General features: G+C 39.5%; 3 protein-coding genes across 6 annotated transcripts in view; 2 read left to right on the top strand and 1 right to left on the bottom strand.

Moving 5' to 3' along the window:
• The window catches only part of LOC145494727 (transmembrane and coiled-coil domain protein 3-like), a 34,717-nt gene extending 22,740 nt beyond the window's left edge, over positions 1-11,977 (top strand). For all 4 annotated transcript variants that reach the window (XM_081474293.1, XM_081474292.1, XM_081474296.1 and 1 more), the window contains exons 9-20: positions 137-224; positions 528-583; positions 2,958-2,981; positions 4,884-4,972; positions 6,035-6,107; positions 6,533-6,592; positions 7,506-7,632; positions 7,989-8,042; positions 8,645-8,713; positions 8,930-9,046; positions 9,956-10,143; positions 10,925-11,977. In XM_081474293.1, coding sequence (XP_081330419.1) covers positions 137-224; positions 528-583; positions 2,958-2,981; positions 4,884-4,972; positions 6,035-6,107; positions 6,533-6,592; positions 7,506-7,632; positions 7,989-8,042; positions 8,645-8,713; positions 8,930-9,046; positions 9,956-10,143; positions 10,925-11,117 — 1,138 coding nt within the window. In that variant the 3' untranslated portion in view covers positions 11,118-11,977. The remainder of the gene's footprint in view (positions 1-136; positions 225-527; positions 584-2,957; positions 2,982-4,883; positions 4,973-6,034; positions 6,108-6,532; positions 6,593-7,505; positions 7,633-7,988; positions 8,043-8,644; positions 8,714-8,929; positions 9,047-9,955; positions 10,144-10,924) is intronic.
• Positions 1-22,207, bottom strand: part of LOC145494796 (uncharacterized) — a 101,824-nt gene that overhangs the window by 40,662 nt on the left and 38,955 nt on the right. The window lies entirely within an intron of this gene.
• On the top strand, positions 15,204-20,401 carry LOC145494821 (putative peptidyl-tRNA hydrolase 2). Its single transcript, XM_081474394.1, has 5 exons — positions 15,204-15,508; positions 16,503-16,595; positions 18,072-18,307; positions 18,531-18,645; positions 19,937-20,401. Exons 1-5 carry the CDS (start codon positions 15,332-15,334, stop codon positions 20,021-20,023), a joined length of 708 nt encoding a protein of 235 aa, XP_081330520.1. The 5' UTR covers positions 15,204-15,331; the 3' UTR covers positions 20,024-20,401.

Genomic DNA, 22,207 nt, shown 5'->3' with positions numbered 1-22,207 from the left:
GTTTCGCTCTTTGAAGCTGTTAATTGTGGCTTGTATCATACTATCATGTTTCCGCACTCTACAGTTGTTGCTGTTAAATTCTGTGTCACAACCTTACACATACTGACTGGAAATACTTGTGTTCCTTTCTTCTCAGAGCTGTCTTTGAAAAGAAGAATCAAAAGACAAATACACTGGTCGCCCAGCTACAGAAAAAGCTGGAAAAATATCACAATACACGTATGGTAAGTATTATTTCGCAATTAGATTATAAGCTCGGGATTTCTATCGCGTGATAGTTGACAAGGGCGCAGCCCGAGTCAGCTGTCAAGCATAGAAATCGAGGGCGAATAATCAAATTGTTTTAGTACAAATCTACTGGTCGTTCAAAACGTTTAGTCTAAATCGTCTGCACTGACACTTCGTAACATAGATTTGACCAAGTATAGTACTTTATGATACTTGCATGCAATCTGTGAATCAAAACTTAGTCAAACAGTTGGAATTTCTTGTCTGAGTATCAGTGTTCTTTCTTTCTTTCTCCACAGGAGTTAGAGTTAAATGGCGCAGCACCCAGTGGACATCTCGCTAAAGAAGTATTCAAGTAGGTTGACAATGAAGCTATAAAAGTGCAGGATTTATCTATAGCACTCAAAAGGGTTAGGCTTATACAGGGAAACATCTATTTTTGAAAGCGTTTCGTTTGTACACCTATATCCAAACATTTTAACATGTTATCGGATCGCAAAGGAACAAGTTGACATCTCTACCATTTGATAGCAATCTTGGAAGATGTATTACGAGAAAGTGATATCTAATAATCTGAGGAAAATGTCATCTTCCCAAGTAGTCGATGGGAATTATTTTAGAGAAACTGAGTCAATTCCACTGAAAGATTGCTTACTTATCAAACTTTAGTTATAAAACTCTCCAGTCATTTCTTCAAGAAGGATTTATAGACCGTAGAAGCTTAATTATTCCGTGCAAGAGGCCATGATCTAAGAACTGTTGGTTCATCGTCTCCTGCTCCTTGACAAGACGTTGTGGAAACATCCATAGAAATATATTTTGTTTTCTAGGCCGGATGGCTTGCGATTTCACGTTGAAGATGTAAAATACACAAGCACTGATAAATAAGTTACTTTTGTGGAGAACAGATGTCCTTTTATTCATTTTGAGTTATTTTGGTCGAGTACAAAATTACCGTTAAATTAAAGGAAACCTGAAAATAATAGTTTCCTAAGATAGAAAAACACCAAAGAGATAATAAGAAACCATAAAGGAACAAGAATGGTTAAGGATGAAAAAGATTAACACGGATTCCAACGACCTACTTGTAAAATATAGGCTCAACTTTTGAAGATACGCAAACCGTGACGTGAGACGATTGTCGGGTCGAGAGGATAAAAGACAGATCTGAAATCACTCTTCCAGTTGTCTTCACGGTTACTTGGATGTTTGTTTTGAAGTGGCTGATGACAGTTCATAACGTCATAAATCGTTTGATGTTAGCCTTGAATAATTGTAACATTATCAAACACCTGTAAGCTTGGAGAAGAGGATATTATTGTTTTCAGTCAGGCTCAGAAAACAGAATTATTTTCCATACATCGGGGGTCGCTCACCTTCTGTGCGGGCAATTGCGCGAAACAAAAAAAATAAATAAGATTTTTTCGTTTGATGTTTTTAAAATCTTCTGCAGATCCGTTTTGCAGTTTAGACTGGTTGAATTAGTGGTTAGTTTGTAGTTTACTTCAATTTCGGCTTTTTAGTTAATCTTTAATAAACAAAGAGGAATCGTAATGCTTGTTTTTGGCGGCTCGGTGTATGCAAATTTTCAAACTGTAAAAACTCATAAATATTGAATACATAATCTATAAAAAAAATTAGAACTTCCCTCTTGTTTTGGATAGCAGAAAGTGAAAAGTGAAATTTGATATCTTTGTTTCGTGTTGGCACCTTGAAAGACGAGACATGTGTTTATCGCCATAATTCATTTTCATGGCAAGTGTTAAGCCTTCGCGCTCTCTACCGAAGATCTTTGTGAAAGAATCGACGGGCCAAGAAATCGTTCAGCCGGCTTTCCTAACGCCGAAGTGTGCTCGGAATCTGCGGACAACCCTCCAAAAACACAAGTCTTGTTTCTGGCCGTAAGTCGACGTTTGGAGTATATGCTGTTTTGTTTTCGTGCGTTGTACAATACGGCTGAAGTCGCTTAAAATATGTTCGGTTTATTGACGTGTCTATGCTTGCTTCATTGATACTGGAGTAGAAAGGCTTTGTAGCGAGGTGTACCCAAAGAGGAGGATCAAAATTACTATAATTATGCTGTTAGATAGATGTTGTGAAAATTAGATTTTGCGATTTCAACAATTGGATCATATGTAAAATGTACGCTCGCGTTTATATTGTTGATAATGCATGTAAACTGGCACAAGATGCGTTTCTCAGTTGTCTTCGGAATGACTGCAGTCTTCGGGATGTCTCTACATGTGTTTTAGTCTTAATACTTCAAAATCTAGATGCGATTAATAAGCCTGTGTTTTTTGTGAAAACGTCAAACGCTGGATGATTACAGTGTCTGTAGTTTTTAACGTTTTTCAGGTTCGCTTTTTATTTGAGGTTGTGGTGTCGACAGATTTATACATGCTTCATGTTTACTTGAAATAGCAGCGTTTTTATCAATTTGCCTTGTGGATACATCACTTTGTCTGATGGCAAAATATTCTCTTAACGGTAAAAAAATACTTTTACCGTTTCAAGATTCTATTATTGCCTTAGAAGACATTAATTTTTGTATTCAGCCTATTAAATATGCTTTTACTCCATATACAGTTGTTTTGACACGAGACACTGAATTTGTTTACACAGCATTTGGACGGACCTTTTGTTTAACGAAGTAGGGCTCCCTCATTGTATAAATACTTTCGAATCTTATTATTATTTTTATCTTATTTACATATATTTTTTGGCTTCAGGGGTGTTAGAGATGGAGTCAAAGGGTACGTATAAAACAACCAGTTGCTATCTTTTTGTGATCTATTACCGAAATATTTCATTTACATATAAATTGGCGGAAGCAATATCATTTTACTCGCATGCCTATGATAAAATAAAATGAAGCCTTTGGCCTTGTAAACTTGAGATTACCATTTTTTTTTTATTAACCATACATTTTAAATCTCTGCGAAGTACATACGAAGTTATTTATCTGTTCAGTGAAATAATTGATCCGATAAGACAGTAATTTTATTGTCATGAATATATGTGCTTGTAAATTCTGTAATTCGAATTGAAAAGGTTTCTTCTTGAAAAATTGATCTTTTGTAAAAAGCTGAGGTAATTATTACCAGCAAGACTATTCGTATTTAGTATAAATCTACGAGCGGTCTATCACAAATAACGTTCCCTTACTGGCTACGTTACACACTATCTATTCTGCTGTAAGATAAGATAACTTTATTTATACACGGTTTTTCCATCAGTCAACAAAGTTACTGGACTATCTATCTATCTGCCTAATTACAATAAAAAAAGAAAAAAGAAAAAACTGCTTTTCATGGAGGCCGTGTCTAAAAATTTACTTAAAATTAAGATATTGCTTTAAATTGTGGCGACTTAATTAAGATTTGAAATCGGTCAGTGAAGATGCTTGTCGTAGGTCTATAGGTAAGCTGTTCCACAACTGAGCCCCGCTGTACGAAAAACTTCTCTCAAGATAATCAGTTCGAGGTTGTGGAAGGACTAATGTGTTATAGACAGTGAGTAGCCTAGTGGTGTGCGGTTGTTGACAAAATGGCGGCCGCTTCTTTGCGGATTTAGATAATTTACTAGTCAAGGCGATTCCAGAGAAGACCAAAGTTGCAACGAAATACGGAATAAAAAAGTTGTATTTATTTAATAACCGAAAACGTGAACCTACGTTGTTGTTTGTTTTGAACATGTAGTAGATTTATACTAAAGTAATTAGATCATATTTGCTCTCGATTTCTATGCGTGATAGCAACAGAAATCTCCAGCTCATAATCTCATTATCGTGCTCTCGTAATCGAGAGGGAATAATCTAATTGTTCTTAGTAGAATTTCACTAGTATACTAATGCAAATGCTCCAGTCTGATTGGCTGAGCTATTCGTATATTGTCAGCCATTAGAGTGCAGCAGCTGTCGGTCGTCCACGAAATGCGACGTTTTTATCGTTTTTCCGAAGTTTTGGAAGAAAGTTTAGATGTAAATGGATAATTAAGTTCCTGAGAAGACTGAAGGAAGGACATAAACGGATTTATGACTTTAAAAACTTGAAATTATTGAAAAACCGGTGCGCGCGCGTAAACAACTTACAATTTACCAAGGACAACTCAGTACGTGCGATTTTGTTAAAGGGTAAAGTTTAATAATGCGTCGAAAAATATTTGGAAACCATTATCTGCGTTAATTTAAGTTAGAATTCTACTAAAACAATTAGATTTTTCGCTCTCGATTTCTATGAGACGATAGTTGATGAGGCCTTTGGCCTCATCAACTATCACCTCATAGAAATCTCGAGCTCATAATCTAATTGTTAAATAGCGTAAAGAATTCTCCGGCAAAATGTGTCCGACCCACTTTTCAAGCCTTTTGCCAATTTTAAATCTCACCGAAATTAAAGACATTGTAATACTTGTTGTTTTTAGGTTATTCGGGTTACCTTAGCTGGCGTGAATTTTGAGACTAACTCTCTGTTTCTGGTGGAAAAAGTGATAGAAAGATGCGGAAAGAAGTAAATAACTTACAGGCAAGGCCGCCTGTAAGTTATATACATCTTTCCATCATTGTTTTGAGGGCTTTCCTGGCTCAAACAGTTTCATTCTACGCGGTAGAAAAAGTGTATTTGGATGACTTATGTTCTTCATATTGTTTTGTATAGAGCGGTTACCAAGCCTCTGGAGATTATCAAGCACCGTAGGTTTGGCAGTGCAGAGAATGTGAGCACTACTGCGTCAAGTCCTGGATCAAGTATGTATCACTATGCTGTTTGTGTTGTTTAACGCTTTTCACTGCAAAAGAACATCTTCCTTCGCAGCAGTTCTTATTTTCACGGCTTATTTCCATTACTTTAGAAGGGGCAGTCTACTTTGTCTGTGAAATCATAAGTTGTGTCGACACCAGAGACTTCGTGGTAGACCACTTTGAAAGTTACGTGGTTTTTGTTGCACCTGCAAAGACTGCAGAGGGCCTGAGATCCGAGTCCGATTTCGTGTCCCATAGAGCGTTTTCATATGACGTCACGGCAGCCATGTTGGTGTGCCAAAACAATGAAGCGGCACCCATTGTTGGTGTACCAAAACAATGAACCAGTAGCCATATTGGTGTTCCAAAACAATTAAACGGCAGCCATGTTTGTGCGTCAATAGCCTGGGTAATACTGGCTAGTTTACCGAACCAATCCTGCGGTAGTTGAACTCGTTCCTTATGGAAACATTTTCTTTAGTTCCAATCAATTTGCAAGTGTGCTGGCCACATGAATGAAAACACTCTATGCAAGATTTCCCAACGGTAAAGGGCTAGTAACAGACTTCTTTTTAACGTTTGTTATTGTGGCAGCTATGAATCGCGGCAACCGTCTTTTTTTAACTACGAATGAAAATGTCAAAGTTGGCAAACGAAAGCTCTCTAAAATCATGTAGAACAAACTCGTTGGCTTTGTTTCTGTGACTTATTCTCGTAGTTGGACTCGCACCTAGTGGTCCCTGTCTACTAGTGAAGATGTTGGGTTTTAGTTTCTTTTCTCGTGATCAAGTAACAGTTTACTTCACTGTACAGTAGCGAAAATGTAGGTAAGAAAAATGTTTGGGCGATTTCTCCAAGTTCTCGCCACTTTATCTGGGGCGAGGCTCATCTCGCGGTCCCTTATGGGATCGTTGTTGGGGACATCTTTTGTTTTGTCCTTGGTAACGGTCTCACAAGCCACTGCGAGATGAGAAGACTTGCCCTAGGTTTCTTCTCGTAGCGAATTGTGGAGGAGTTGCCGTGTGAAGACTTTTTGTGATTGGAAAGTGGTGTGTGTTATAATTTCAGAGATAGATGGACTTGAAGAAGAACCTAGCAGTCCTGCAGGTGAAGATAGTTTCGCAGGAGATTCTAATCTCAGGTAAATCTAAGCGTGTTCTCAGCGGCCGTAATCTTTTCGTTGTCACGCAACTGTTCTCGCTCTTGTGTGACATAGAACGTGATGGTTGCACACCATAGAGTGGTTTGATTTTCTTTTCAATCGACCAAAATCGAGGAACTCCAGAAATCGCCACCGATTGTAACCAGTGTTACATGCACTAGTCACTGGTAAACTTGTTTCAGAACTTCTGTGTCGTACTATTTTGCTGGTTTTGAAGGGTGTGGAGAGGGTTGGAGAGGAGGGAAGGGGTAAGATTTGATTCGGAGAAGAGAAAAGCGTGAAGAGATCAAGGTGACTGGCTGGGTAGAATTAAGACCAGACAGTTACAGGGCAGTTTACTGTCCATCTTTGCAAAGACGTCGTGAAATATTTTTACTCAAAATGTTTTTTTTTTTTCTTTTAAGCCCGGCCAGATACAACAGCGATGATGATTCTTCCAGTGTAGCATCAGCCACGCACATCGGGTGAGTTCGAAAATCTGACAACGTAGATTAATTCTGTCGATTTGGTAGTAAGTTCCCATCTGAACACTGCTAGCGTGCGTAGCAGTCTTTTCCGTTTCCTCTAAACGGGAGAAAGCGAGAACCAAGGGGAAGTCGCGCGAAAGCATGGGGCGAGAGCAAAAAGTTAGAAAAAGGGGGAGGGGGTCCTGTCACTAATTTTTTTTGTTACCTCTGTCCCCGTGCCCTCGCGCGACTCCTGCTTGCCTGAAAGGAAACGGAAAAGACTGCTACGCAGGCTAGAACAGTGCATACATGAAGTCCGTTCAGTCCTGGGAACTGGACTGGACCTGGGCCAGCTGACTCATTGGTGTCAGCGGTCTTCTCCGGTTTTTGTGGCACGAAGCGGCTAGGAGTATTGCCTCCTCCCCTCCCCTGATGGGATGTTGGTTCATCGCAGGGTACTCCTGACCTCTTGTCTAGCTGTCCTGAAATAATTTGCCGGTCCTCGTGTATATATACTACAGTTACAGCACGAACATAATTACAACAAAAACTTTCTTTCGCCACAAAGTAGAAATAATTTATTGCAATAATAAAATTAAAAACTAAAATTAAAAATGATAGGGGTGCTGGCTACCGCAAAGAACGTAGGAGTTAAAAATGCTAGGCAACCAGTGAAAAGAAAAGACATTTTACTTGTTTAGGTCAGGGACACAAAACAAACAAACAAACAAACATACACACACACGTCACTATCTATACTTTGCGAAACATTGCTGTAAACAAGCGGACGAGGTATAATGCCTGTTTTCCCATATATCAAAAACGTGCTGCAAGTCAAATTATTACTTATATCACTGTATGTGTTTAAATCTATGCCAGCCTTGAATTTTCCTTGAGATTGTAAATTAACCCCTGTCGGTTTCATTCTCAGCGTTACGCTCCCGGGAAACAGCCCACGTCACAGCCTTCCGCCCAGTCCCCCCACGTCCTATGAACACGATATTATCGAACTTCGTGAAACTAACGCCAGACTGCAGGAACTCATAGATAACTTGAAGGTAAGTTGTTTAATTCTTTATGAAACGTAGTTGTGAGTTCGTAATATATCCGCAGATGGTGAAGAATGTAAGTGAATATATGAAAAATCATTGATGGAAAATGCGAAGGCTCGAGATAGAAGCATTTTCTCAGACGGTGTTGAAGAAGGTACAGAGACATTTCAGACCCTCTCCTGAAACGAGGAGGTGAGAGGGTAATTGAGAAGAGGTAAAAATACTCATCTTGTGATTAATGAGGGAATCCTATCTTAAGATACACTAGAATCGGTAACCCTCTCTCTAGCCAAATTATTTTGTATGGAACATGAATTGAATCAGGGAATGTTTCTATAACAAGCATGCACTTCTGTTTTCAGCGACAGCTAGACTTTGTTGCGGAATCACTTCAAGAGGAACGATGCAATTCAGAGGTTTGTTTTTATTTTGTGTTTTACCACTGTTATAATTTACCATTTGATTACTATATTTTTTTAAATTTACTTCTGATGTGATCCAATGGAAAACAAAAGTACCATTAATCCCCCAAAAGGAGTTTTTTGAGACTGCGTTACTCTTGCGTGCACATACGTGACTTATACATGTGACTTACACGAAGTGCCTGGTGGCAAGCTGATGTCAATTTTTGTACTTTTTGTGCTGTAGCTGATGCGATACGATTTTTTTCTCGACTGTTTTTCTTCGTATTATTCTGCTACCACTTCCAAATATTGTAAACGTAATAATAAGTCGCAAAGGCGCCCTGGTCTCATGGTTCGAGCCCTGGCCGGAGACGTTGTGTTGTGTTCTTGGGCAAGACATTTTACTCTCACAGTGCCTCTTTCCACCCAGGTGTTAAGTTATTTGATGGTAGGAGGTAATCCTGCGATGGACTATCATCCCATCCAGAGGGTAGCAGAAATACTCACTCGCTTTATTCTACTGAAACCAGTATAACCTCCAGCCTGATGGGCCACTTGGCTCGTATGCAGACTTTACCTTTACCAACGCTAATGCGTCCTTTGTTCCCTCACAGCAACTGCGAGATTTACTAAACAGCATAACAACAGAGTGGAATGACGTGTCAGAACTACGTCAGAACGAGGTGAGAAGAAAATCCTCTCAGAGGGAAGGGGTACGGCTGTCATCATAATTCAGACTTCAAAAGCATAGCAATTACGTGACTCAAACACAGGCGTGACAGTAATTGAGGCCATTTAATTATTTAACGTTCGTTTTATCTAGTTGAGATCCCTGAAAAGATAACACCTGTAACTGTAAGTGTTTTTTTTAAACTTTTGTTTTCATTTTTTTATGACAGATGATAACGGTAAAACAAGAACTCGAACGAGCCGAGGAACGCATTGAGTTAGTGGAATATCGGTCAGCGGAGCGAGCAAGCGAGATTGAAGAGGCGCTCGATTCTTACGTCACTAGGGTAAGACAAGGGCGTTGTAAGGACAGCCTAAGCAAGTGAAAGTTCTGGCTATGAAAAGCAACGACGTCGTAAAGACGAATTTTTATTGAAATAAGTAGTGACATGAGAGCTGAGGAGTGGAAAGGGACTCAATGCGTGGCTAAACAGATCAACACACAAGCTTGATTATATGGGGTAAAACAAACTACAGAAATTTTCATAGTCAGCGGAAGGTCACGAAATTGTATCACTTTGGTTGTGTTAGACTTGAGAAACGCCTTGTGACTTGAGGGGTGTGTGGCAAGGAAACTAAGCGTATTCAATTGATGTAGGTAGATAGATATGCAGGGTGTAAGAGAAGTAACAATCCACTAGTACTAGAAATGAACCATTAAGTTCTTGCAACTGGAATTAGAATTAATGACTGTAAGTAAGTAAGTAAGTAAGTAAGTAAGGAGAATAAGTATTTTGATCCTGGGACTAAAAGGGTTTGCCATAATACAAATACAATGGAATCCCGATTTTTCGAACCTCCAACGGAAACGAAAATTGGTTTGAAAAGTCGAGTAGTTCAAGAAACCGGAGGAACAACAACCATAACTGAGCGAAATCTACTAGGATTCGCCCCTCATTTCGTGCTAAAGAGGTAGTTCGTTCAAAGATATACTCGTAAGAGCCAAGCTATGAAAAAAGGCTACAACACGCACTTGGAAGTCGTGCAGGCCTGTCAACCTCATTTTAGACCTGGGGGGAGGGGGGGGGGGAAGCGTTCCTGTAGCCTTCTTTGTCACGAAACTCGCTGAAACGACTTTTGGTTCGAGTTAACGGGAGGTTCAAAATATCAAGAGTTTAAGAAATCGGTATTTCACTGTAAAGTACTTGCTGGTCTCTGTTTTTAATGACATGGTTATTTTTTTCTGCTGACTACAGGTTTTGAAAATCGAAGCTATACAACAGCAAAGCCAACAAATGATGGGATTGGACGATTACTTGGATCAGAGCGCTCAGGCCAAAGCGCTTTTATCAAAATTCCTCACTATGATCCTGGCCATCTTACAGATTGTACTTATCATATGCACAACACTAGCCAGAATAGTTATTCCCTTCACAAGAACATGGTAAGCTTCGATTTTGTCTTGTCCAGTCGGTGCTGACCTCTAACCCGGGTTGGGGGGGGGGGGGGTGCTACCTTATAAAAGGGACGGGGAAAATTTTGATAAGAACTTCTAAGAGGTACCAAGATTCTGTTTTGTGGGCGTGTCTTGAAATGTTTTTCACCCCTAACAGGTACCAATTCTGAAGCAACGCATTACCTCCTGTCATATTTTTTTCGGCTCAATACCCTAAATGGTACCGCAAAAGCTCCTGCTGTGGACCTTTTGAGGCGAGGTACCAATACGGCGTTTTTAATCCCTATAAGGTACGAAGAGCACCCCCGTCCGGGGAGTCCCCTCCCTGGGTTCTCTAACACTGCATCTCGCATACTAGATATTTTGCGAAAGGTTTTTTTTTTTTTTCATTTTCTCGCAAGTTCAGTGAGTAAGGACATTCATAGAAACTCCTAGTTGTATTTGTAACCATCTGAAGAATTATCGGAGTTATTTTTGATACATTTGCGGAAATTCTTGTCTAGAGGATTTGATTATACATCACTAATTTCACGTCATCTATTCCAATGTCTGTCTTTTTGTGCGCTGTAAAAACCGGTCACCCAAGATCTTAACTGGTTAGTGAGGCGGCCAAGCCTATTAGAGACGTTATTAGAGCGAAATTACTTTTTCCCGTGTACGGATTTGTACATTCGCCCGGGAGGAATAATTCCGTGACAAACCTTGTCTACATAGCAGGCTATGACAAACCTAAGGCAACTCACAGTTGCTATCTTCTCTATCTTTGCAGGTTCCGTATTGTAGTAACAAGCGTGGTTATTTTAATACTGGCCGTATTATGGAGATACCAAGAGAGTGACAATGTACGACTTGTTATGGACAGCGTGACAGGGCATGTCACAACAATGAGAGACAGAATCATATCGCTAGGAACTCCGCTACAGAATTTTGTACAAAAGATTTATCAACGAGACAAATCATGACACACAGAGATGATACTCTACAATGACGAAGAGTCATCAGTATGTGCGAGACCTAGAGAGATTTAAGCGAGCCAGAATGGCGAACCCACGAAATTCTTTTGCGTTTTATTTCGGGATCTAGTTCTGATAAGAATATTATAACAATATTTTAACGGGGAGTCAATCACATTTTTTTTGCATCAAATGGAACAGGTGCTATTAATCCACTAAAGTGCATACCTGTGGCATTAGCAAAGAGATTTTTACGGTCATGCAAGCACCGATTTATCTCTTTTTCTCTTTGTTGTTGTTTTTAGCTTATTAACTCGTTTTGCAACGTCAGTTCACGATTGACTCTCGCTTTTTGCTCTTGGTCATCGCCGAGGCGTTTATTGCTCTTCGTTGTAAATAAGGCTTCAATTGAAAATGGGCGTTGTAGAGGCAGGACCTTTGACGATATGGTGTAAGAATAGAATTTGATACAATCTCGTTCCCATGGTCTCTCGCCTTCCCGCGGGAAACACAGAGACTGGGAACGAGGTTGAGTTTGATAGTGAGATCATCACCAAAACGTGTTTTTTCACAAATTTTTACGCAGCAAACAGGAAAAAAATCTCACTTAAACGTATTTTCTCCTCGCAGTCTGAAAAATCCAACTTTGGCGATGATTTTGGCAATAAAATGATTCACTTGTTATTTATTTAATATTGTAAAGAAAAGAAAATGAAATGACGTGGTCAATAAGGTTTGTTTTGAACTTCAAGATCCTTGAAGTAAACTAAACAATTGAAGGGTGAAGAAATTTAAAATTGAAGCCAAGCAAGTCATTGTCAATGAAATGAATTTTAATAAATTATCTGTAACCTACTGGTAGGGAAATTATACTTGTATTCTGCGTCGCGTTCTTTATAACTATGATGATGTTGATTTTCGTTTTGCTTACTGGTTTGTCCTCTATTTCCGCTAAAGGAGGTAACCTGATTCCCTGAGGTCCAATGTTTGTCGCTCGCTTGAGCAGAGGGAGTGCTTGATTACCCGAGAATCTAACCTGCTTACTAGTGGTTGAGCGTTGCGCGAGTTGGCTGCGCTCCATGTCGCGCCTTATTGGTCCCTGATATTACTACTCGCGAGCTCTACTCGCGCCGACACTCGCGCCCTCTGGCGACTGCTTCTTAAAAGATGGCTATTTACAGAAACTTACTATTGCATGTCCATATAGCCAAGGATAGAGGCACCTCTGACAGACACTGATAAAGACAAGCTCAATCTTTAAGAGAAACGTCAACGGCACAGATTATGTAAGGGGAGGGAAGGAGGGACGAAGCTCAAAGGTCTCCCTCGTGGGCGATAATCGAAGTGAACTCAAGGCTAAACTAAACTAAGCTTAACTAAAACCGAGCTAAACTTGCCACTGGCATTGTTTTGGGTTACGATATGAAGACGTCCTTCGTGAAGCTGTAACTGATGAACGACAGACAGTGTAGTGGGCATCCTAGCTAGACTTTCCGCAAGTCGACCTTTGCTTTTATTTCCATCGAGCGAAGCGAGAGGGCAATGTTTGAGCGAAGTCGAAACCAACAGGCCAAGGAAGAACTATTGGAAAGGACTTTTGGACCGGGTTTTAGAAAGTCTATATCCTATGGTTGGCGAAATGGTGCAAAATTCACAAAGTTTATATTCATTCACATTTAATGTTATTATTATTCACGAATATATTTATTCACATTCAACAACTAAATTTATATTCAAGAAATATATTAATACACATTTAACGACGTATTTCGTATTCACGAATATATTTACTCACATTTACGGGATGTATTCATTCACATTCAACGGTTTATATTCATTCACATTCACGATCGAAATATTGGCTCAACACGGTGCAATCTTCATTCAACATTTTCTGCGCACCGCCTTCACGCATCATTAGGTCCCAGCTCCCGCTCTATTCTGAACGAAGGAAGGCCTATTATATGAAGGGGTAGAACAAAGACAAAAGACCCCAAACATACACAACTGAACGTAAACATTACATGGGCTAGAGGAGATAACAGACTGCTCGATGATTTCGGATGAGCAAGTAGATAATCTCGTACAACGTTTTATGAGTGATCATGGGACTTTGTTCGGGTATTCCTTGGTGACCGGACATCTTCGATCATTATAGGTCTCAGAGTTCAACGGGAAGGAATCAGGGAGAGTATTGACCGCGTTGACCCTGGAAACTCTAGAATCCGCTAGGCTGTCGTAATTTCTAGGAGAGCGTATTCTGTGACTGCTCCAAATAGCTTGTGGCATATTGACGGACACCATAGCCTGGTTACTGTCATGCACGGGGCTATTGATGATTTTCCTTTAATCTTTAGGCCCAGTTCAGACGTCGTGCTTCTGCCGTGCCGAACTAAATTGCAATTTGGTTCGACTGTAGCACGGCAGGAAATCAACTCTGATTCAGACGTCGTGCCAGAGTCGAATCAAATCCAGGGTATACTGAAGCCTCGTAACAATTCTCCTCCTAACTCCCCGAGGGAACGAAATCTCGCCAAAACACACTGACATAATTTATGAATTTAGTTTGGCATGACAGAAGCACGACGTTTGAATCGCTGCCGTGCCAGAGTCGTGTAGCACGGCAGAGCTTGTCGAACTTAATTGCTTGCCGAACTTAATTCAAAAGTTTGATTCAGACGCCGTGCTTCTGCCGTGCTTTTGTCGAACTTAATTCCTGAATTTAATTCGGCACGGCAGAAGCACGACGTCTGAACTGGGCCTTAATCTTTAAAAAGGTACTCCTAAAACAATGTAAAAAAACTATATTAACGTTGTTGTTGTTTTTTTTTGTTTAAATGTTCTCCTAATAACAGAACTGTAGTATTGTCCTAGATTTGCTCCCCTCAGCGACGCAAAGGTTTTAGTGGCCATCAAGGGTGCGAAGTGATCATAGGGGTGAAAATGTGAGGGTGTCTTACGACAGCCCAGCTGATCCTAGAGTCTCCAGGGTCAACGTGGCCAATACTCTCCCTCTCTCATCCAGTTGACTGATCACTCATCATGAAACGTTCTACGAGATTGTCTAGTTGCTCATCCGAAATCAACGAGAAGCCCGTACTCCACAATACGACGTTTCAAGAAGTATTTGAACTTTTTCTGTCCACGTGAAACCCGACAATCTTTGTTGCAGAAGGAAAAATAAAAATTAGAAATAAATTACTTAGAGAGAAAGAGCGGGTTTTCATTCAGACCCTCTATCCTGGTCGAATTGGTATTTGGAGATGCTGTTTTTTTGTGGGGGGAGGAAAACTGGAGAACCCGGAGGAAAACCCTCGGAGCACGGCGAGAACCAACAACAAACTCATCTCCGGGTCAAACTGGTGGTAGGCGAGGGCTCTCACCACTGCGCCATCCCCGCTCCCCAAGAACTACCTCCGATATTGAATATCGAGTTAAGAAGACCTCAGGGCTGGTCACAGAATACACTGCAAGGTTTGTGCAGTTTGATGAGTCGTGTCGTATCCATTCTCCATGCAAAAGACATATATTTCCCACTATTTCATTCAATACTGCGCAATGATACTGACAAAAGGTAGTAATTGCTGGAGAGCTACACTCGAGCCTTATTTGAATGTTCTCTCTCAATCCTACTTCCGCGGTGTTCCATTCCCGTTCGCACTCTTGTAGGAGATCGAAAGCTCCTGCCAATGTAACATTTGTGTTTGGGGTCTTGGGTCTTTGTTCTACCCGTTCATATAATAAGGCTTCCTTCGTCCGCCATATTGCGTTCGGAAATTATAGAGCGTGAGCTGGGACCTAATGATGCGTGAAGGCGGTGCGCAGAAAATGTTGAATGAATATTGTACCGTGTTGAATCAATATTTCGATCGTGAATGTGAATGAATACATCCCGTAAATGTGAGTAAATATATTCGTGAATACGAAATACGTCGTTAAATGTGAATTAATATATTTCTTGAATATAAATTTAGTTGTTGAATGTGAATAAATATATTCGTGAATAATAATAACAACATTAAATGTGAATGAATATAAACTTTGTGAATTTTGCACCATTTCGCCAACCATAATATCCTAGCCTACGAAAAAAACTCGGGCAAACCTCTAGGGGCCTGAGACTGGCTCAAGAATCGAGCAGCGGTTCGGTAAAGAAAATCTCTTATACACTATGTAATAGGAAGCGTAGTGTACCCATGTAGTTCCAAGCCCCATCATTCAACATGGCAGACACCCCGGCAGACACGAAGAAAGAACTATCCGAAATTGTGAGCGGCTCGTCAGAAGTAACAGAACAAGCCCAACCCCGTTTAAGGAAAAAATCAAAATACGATGGACCAAACCAGGAGTTTTTGCAAATGCTGATGAATTTAGGGATATCCAGAAATGCAGCAGAGAAGGTAGAAAAATCGTAATTTCTGTGACGTGCTCACGTGTCAAACATATGTGTGTCTTTGATACGCACATGCCCCGTGCAGTACGGGAAAATTAATGGCGAATGGTTGTAGGATATAAATTTTCTTCTTGGTTAGACCAAGCATGAGCGATCCGTCTAGCTTCGTGTGGATCTTGACGGTTTCATGCAAAAAATAAAAATACAAATAAAAAACCTAAAACTAAGTTAAGCTCAAGATATTTGGGTTACCAAGCTTGTGAGGTCAAGATGGCTGGATATTGGCCAGGTTCATTTTTTTGCGTGTTTACTGACCGAGATGGAGTCGCCACACAAAATTTAGAACGAGGCAAATATCCAACCATCTTGACCAAACAAGCTTGGTCAATAAAGGATTTATTTTATGGAAAAAAACAAAAAACTATTTTCTTGCAAGAGACAGCACGTAATCCTGAGCTGGTGAGGTAGTGCCATCTTGCCCACTTGGGTAGCCAATCACAGCACAGGAATCCATAGCTTATATTAAGTTGTATTATTAGTGGTCTTTTCGATAACATGCGAGATCTCTAAGTTCAAATACTAACTTGTACTAAAGGTCGGCAACATGAGGGGACAAGCTCCTGCTTCTAGTCCTTGCAACATCACTGGTAAAAGGCGCTTCCTGTGAACTAGCCATTCTTGTCAAAATATGGACCAATGTGTTCAAATTTCCTACGAGCTCAAACTGGTTTGAATTGACAAGAAGTTTTAAACTGGTTTGAATTGAAGAGAAAAGTCCTTGCCATGTCCCTAACTCAAAAACGTTCATGTGAACTGTTCGTGGGACAAGCCCCCTGTGACCAAATTAAATTAAACCACATTCCTTGAGAAGCGAGCACCCCCCAAACCTGACAGCTATATTCGTTTAACAGATAGGGTCATCTTAAGGGACATTTCAAGGCTTATAAATTATTATATATAATGCTCAGATTTAAATTGCCTTGCCTGGTTTTTGATTTTAGGGTCTTTTCATGACCGATAACAGTTCTGTTGATGCTGCAGCTAGCTGGGTCTTGGATAATCAACATTTGCCAGAAATCGATGAACCCTTTAAGGTATGAAAAAGTCTCATATCATCCTGAAAACCTAATACTTTAATTTGTCTTTCATGCATACTGAACTACATATTGACGTATTTTCCTATCACAGAACAACGCATGTAGCCTCTACCAATAACTTCTGTTCTCTCTTTTAATAATTTTTTTTTTAAAGTTCACTTTCTAAAGGAAAGATTAAAGATTGGTGACACACCAGAAAGCTGGCTACTGGTTTTTGAGGGAACAAAATTTACTAATTCAGGGGTTTCATTAAAACAGGAAGCAACTGGTTTTTACAGGCAGACAAATTATTTTGGACTGAGCTTTTTTGGTGATGATGAAAAACTTTACTAGTACTCCAGATGGTCAAACCAGGCAGGCGAAATCATCCTAGCCAGTCAGAATCATTGCCCGTCAGCTTGCCTGGTACATGGCCCTTTTTCAAACCCCTGAATCTGGTGACAATTAAAAATGTGTTTAGGACCTTTTAAACTTCAGTCTATCAGCGTTCAATTATTTATCTTGTTTGACAGGTACTGCCAGTTCATTATAAGCACACTTCAAACATTGTGTATGCAGCAAGTCTAAAACAGGGAACTGTGAGGGGTAGGGAGTGAACTTTCTTATAAGAAACAATTTCTGCTAGGTAATCAAACAACATGTAGGTGGGCAAAACTGTCCTTACAGCTGGTCAATTTGCCTGGTGCCCGGCTCTTAATGAAACTCCTGAGGGAGAAGGGGTGCAGGGCTGAGGAGTAGGAGCTGAGGGGTGAAGGGTGAGTTTTATTACCATTATTGAGAGCAAACCATAAACAAGCTGACTTGAGCAATTTACCCAGGCTAACAGGAAAGCTCTTCAGACTATAAAGAGAGCTATTTAAGCTCACTCCACTTCTCACCAATCACCCTTACCCCCATTTAAGACCTGATTTAGACTTGTCGCCATTGTTTATTTTTAACAAGTACTACTTTGAGAATACCAACTTGTAAACTGAACAGATACACTCAGATAACCAGTGCTAAGTAACAAAAAATTGTTTAATGGACCAGCTTTACAAACCCCTACCTACAATTTCCCTCTTGTAAAAATGCATCCCGTCCCCACAAACCTCTGTACATGTACATGGCTTCAGGTTCACCTGGCCCATTTAAACATCTACTTTTTCAATATTTTTAGTAGTTACAGTATCTGACTATTATTTCGTTGCTAACTTGAAGTAAATCATGCATCAGTCAATCAATCAATCAATACTTTATTTAACCACGTGACACCTAGGAGCGCAAGCGCTTGTTAAAACATGTGCGTGAACTCAAAATTGTATGCAAAAAAAAATAGGATTATATAATCTATGTAGATATGTAACATAGCATTTTCTTTACAAGAAAACACCACAGGTATCTTTAAGAGGTCACCTATTTATATTTATTCCTGAACAGCGAAGAGGACTCACAGTGCTTTGTACACCGATTTATGATTAATCACTTCACCAACAGGTAGAGGATTACAAAATCCCGGCCCTGGAAGCTTGTCCATTTGAGAAGACATTTCCCTTAGATGAAAAGACGATAAAGAGTCCTTACAAAATGGTGTTTGTTGTAAACACAGAACTCAACATGGGTGTCGGCAAGGTAGCTGCCCAAGTGGGCCACGCAGCTGTAGGTCTCTACAAGATTTTGTCATCACAGTCACAAAAGTACGACCACATGCTTGCACAATGGGATGATTTTGGGTCAGTATTGCGGCAAACATGCTTAATGATGAAAAAAACCAAAAAGACTGGTACATGTACATGTAGCAATAAAATTTAAATAGACATCCATATTAAATATGGATGTCTATTTACATTTTATTGCTACATGTAAATGTAAAATAAATATAGTAGTAAATATAGTAGTTATATTTAATATTTCTGTTGATATTGTGATCGTTTATTTCAAATTGTTTTCTTTTAGGGGAACAAAGATTGTACTAAAAGGTGACAACTCTGCCCACCTTTTTGATCTAGAAGACCTGGCTAGAAAGGCTCATATACCTCATTACCTGGTCCATGATGCTGGAAAGACACAGGTATACCTGGATGCCTTGGAAACTGCTATTGATTTTTTAATACAACCGTATAATTCTGTTTGGTTCATGATGAGTCTTAGACTGAAGGCCTGGATATACAGTTTGTTACATATATATATAGGTTCTGTATCTTACTAGGGAAAAAAAAAAACGACTCCATGTAAGTCTGTGTAATGGGCCTAGTGTACCGCACCTGTCAAATATAGCTGTATCCCAAATTTTGTACAAGGAAAGAGACCTTAGATGTACTTCTGTCAATTGATCTACTCCCTGCTGTGATGCTAGTCCTTCACAGGGTAACCCTAGTTTACTTTGCAGCTGTTATTAGGGTCATCATGCAAAGCTTCTCCCCACTAGCTGTTACTGGAGAGAAGCAATGCATGACGACCCTAATAACAGGTGCGAAGGAGACTAAGGGTAACCCCTGAGCTATAAATTTGTCAGTTTCCATAGAATGTGTGTTGGGTGGAAACGGGCACAGTGAGAGTTAATTGTCTTGTCCAGGCCAGGAAACGACAAGTCCTTGTTGGGAGAGGCACCTGGATTGGTCAGACCATTAGGCCATGGTGTCTGCCACAGAATCACTGTAGCTTATCAAGCTAGCAATTTACCCCTAATATGTAGTGGAGGCAGTGGCTGCATCCTTAGTGTGCTCGCCTCCAGATCTAGCACTCTGACTTTTCAAGCCCTGGTTTTTAAGTGAAAAAATACAAGTCAAGAAAATGGAAGTTCGCATAGGTTAGACTTTAACAGTTTTACCACAGGAGAGCAGTGTTTGTGGCATCACTGTTAGGTTCACATCTGGCAGATTTTGATGAAATTTCCATGTTAAAAGATGTGAAGATCTACATGTACTCATTAAAAGCATAAAATTGTGAACCCCCTACACAGGAGATAGTTTACCACCCTGAGTGTTTTGGAACTTTTTTTCTACAATAATTACCTATTGAAAGATGTGATAGAAAATAAGGCACATGTGCACTTTTGGGACTTTAAGGGTTATGTTATATTTATGAGGATGAATAATATTTTTGACTTTTTTGGAGTTTTGCTTTGTCTCCTTTCTAAACATGGTTATTCAGAGCTATCACTTCCTTAGTGGTCATTGATGCAATTTTTGGAATACACAGAACAATAGAAATCAAATGGAGAAGGCCTAGTAATTAAACTGGAAAAAAAAGAGAATGTAGATTTAAAAGGGTTAAACCATCATTGAGTTAGCAATTCTGTGTAATTGTTCAAGACATTCTTTTTAGTAACAAATTATTATACAACTTTTGTTCCTTTGCAGATAGCTGCAGGTTCATTGACTGTGATTGGTCTCTTTGGTTCAGCCTCAGAAGTGGGAACTCTAACAGGAACTTTATTGTTATTGTAAATCAAGTCACTCGCCCATACCAAGGCTGCAGATGAGGTTGATCTTCAAAGTTAATTTACAACATAGATAAACTTTGTTGGAACAATTACAGAGGAGTGTGATTTTAGCAGCATTTGTTTGATTATGGTTAAAAAAAACATGTTCACAAAAATAACGATGTCTTTCATTCACCTTTGGTGTAAACACACCTTATTTTCTGTGCAAAGCACATTGTAACCCATGTTTCTTTCTATAGTAATTTACAAGCTTGTAAAACTTGTCAGTGTGTACTCTGAGTCAGATCATGACTTGAAGAAATGTATAGAACCTTTATAAAGATTTATCAGTCTCTAAGAACATCTTGTTTTAGTCCAACAAATAAAGTGGTCTCAAATGTGATTTCAGTGGTAGCAGTCAATCATTGTCATATACACATGCAGATTTGAACTGAACAGGTTTTCTCAATAGACCTCCCAGCCAGCAAGGTGTGAATGTGAACAAATAATCCTCCCAGTTGTGACTGAATGGATATTTCAACACATTCAACAAGGTTAATGTTAATCTCATGATCACCTCATTTTTCTGTTGTAATGCTCCACATTTCAATAACAAACAAAACGTCTTTAGTTACCTGCATCCAGTTTGCTGGCACCAATTTCCTTCTATTTACAGCTGTATCAACAAGCAGGGTCTAAAGTTGATTTATTGAGTATTTTATCTGTAATTATAGCAGAGCTCCAGCGACCCGTCATGTGGAGCCCCATACCATATAGGAAAGAAAAGGAAACCCATGAATTGATTTTCTCATGGTTATTATGGCTAGCGAGCGGTATTGCTCGTGGGCATGTGCGCATGATGACAAAGGCAGGGACAGAGTCACGCAAGATAGCGGCCATACTCCAGCTAATAGGATGACAGAGACATACACCCTTGGTTTATAGCATACTTCTTTGATATGTATTCTGATAAAATAAGTTCAAAACACACACAAGCTGTACCAAACTGTCTAACTGTAAGATACACAGACTTGAAGTCTTTAAAAATAACAAGTCAAGCTTAAATACTTACATTATGATAATAAAATAAGAATTTCATGCCCCAGATGTGTACTGCTCTGGGTGCTGACACCTCAAGGCTATGAAATCTGTACAACAGTACCAAGTGCTCTACTTTTAGTCTTGAATAACAAGTCAAGATTAACAACTTATATTATAATAAATACTTTGTGCCTTTGCTGTGCACCACCCTGGGTGCCAACACCTTAACAAGGCTATGAAAACTGTACTACAGGACCACTCTACTAGTAGTCAGCCTTGAATAATAAGTCAAGATTTAGAACTTATATTATAATAAGCATTTCATGCTTTTGATGTGCACCACTCTGGATACTGACACCTTAAGGCTATGAAAACTGTACTACAGGACCACTCGTAGTCTTGAATAACAAGTCAAGATCAAAAACGTATATTATAATAAACATTTCATGCTTTTGATGTGCACCACTCTGGGTACCGACACCTTAAGGATATGAAAACTGTACTACAGGACCACTCTACTTGTAGTCTTGAATAACAAGTCAGGATTGAAAACTTATACTATAATAAACACTTCATGCTTTTGATGTGCACCACTCTGGGTACCGACACCTTAAGGCTATGAAAACTGTACTACAGGACCACTCTACTTGTAGTCTTGAATAACAAGTCAGGATTGAAAACTTATACTATAATAAACACTTCATGCTTTTGATGTGCACCACTCTGGGTACCGACACCTTAAGGCTATGAAAACTGTACTACAGGACCACTCTACTTGTAGTCTTGAATAACAAGTCAGGATTGAAAACTTATACTATAATAAACACTTCATGCTTTTGATGTGCACCACTCTGGGTACCGACACCTTAAGGCTATGAAAACTGTACTACAGGACCACTCTACTTGTAGTCTTGAATAACAAGTCAAGCTTAACTTGCGTTATACTGAACATGTACCCTAAATGTACACCACACTGGTTGTCAACATCTTGTCACATGAACACTCACATATATAATATACATTTTTTGTACTCTTCAAGAACATGTCAACCTAACATACTTAAAGTTCATAATTAAATTAAATGTGGCCTTGGTACCGCACACTGGCAATAAAACACTTCATAAAACTTCCCTATTCTACAATCTGAATAAAATGCGTTGGTTGCTTT

Source organism: Orbicella franksi, chromosome 8 (assembly GCF_964199315.1).
Source record: "Orbicella franksi chromosome 8, jaOrbFran1.1, whole genome shotgun sequence".
Taxonomy (NCBI): Eukaryota; Metazoa; Cnidaria; class Anthozoa; order Scleractinia; family Merulinidae; genus Orbicella; species Orbicella franksi.
Note: the sequence above shows the minus strand (reverse complement) of the source record. Positions and strands in the feature narration are given on the sequence as shown.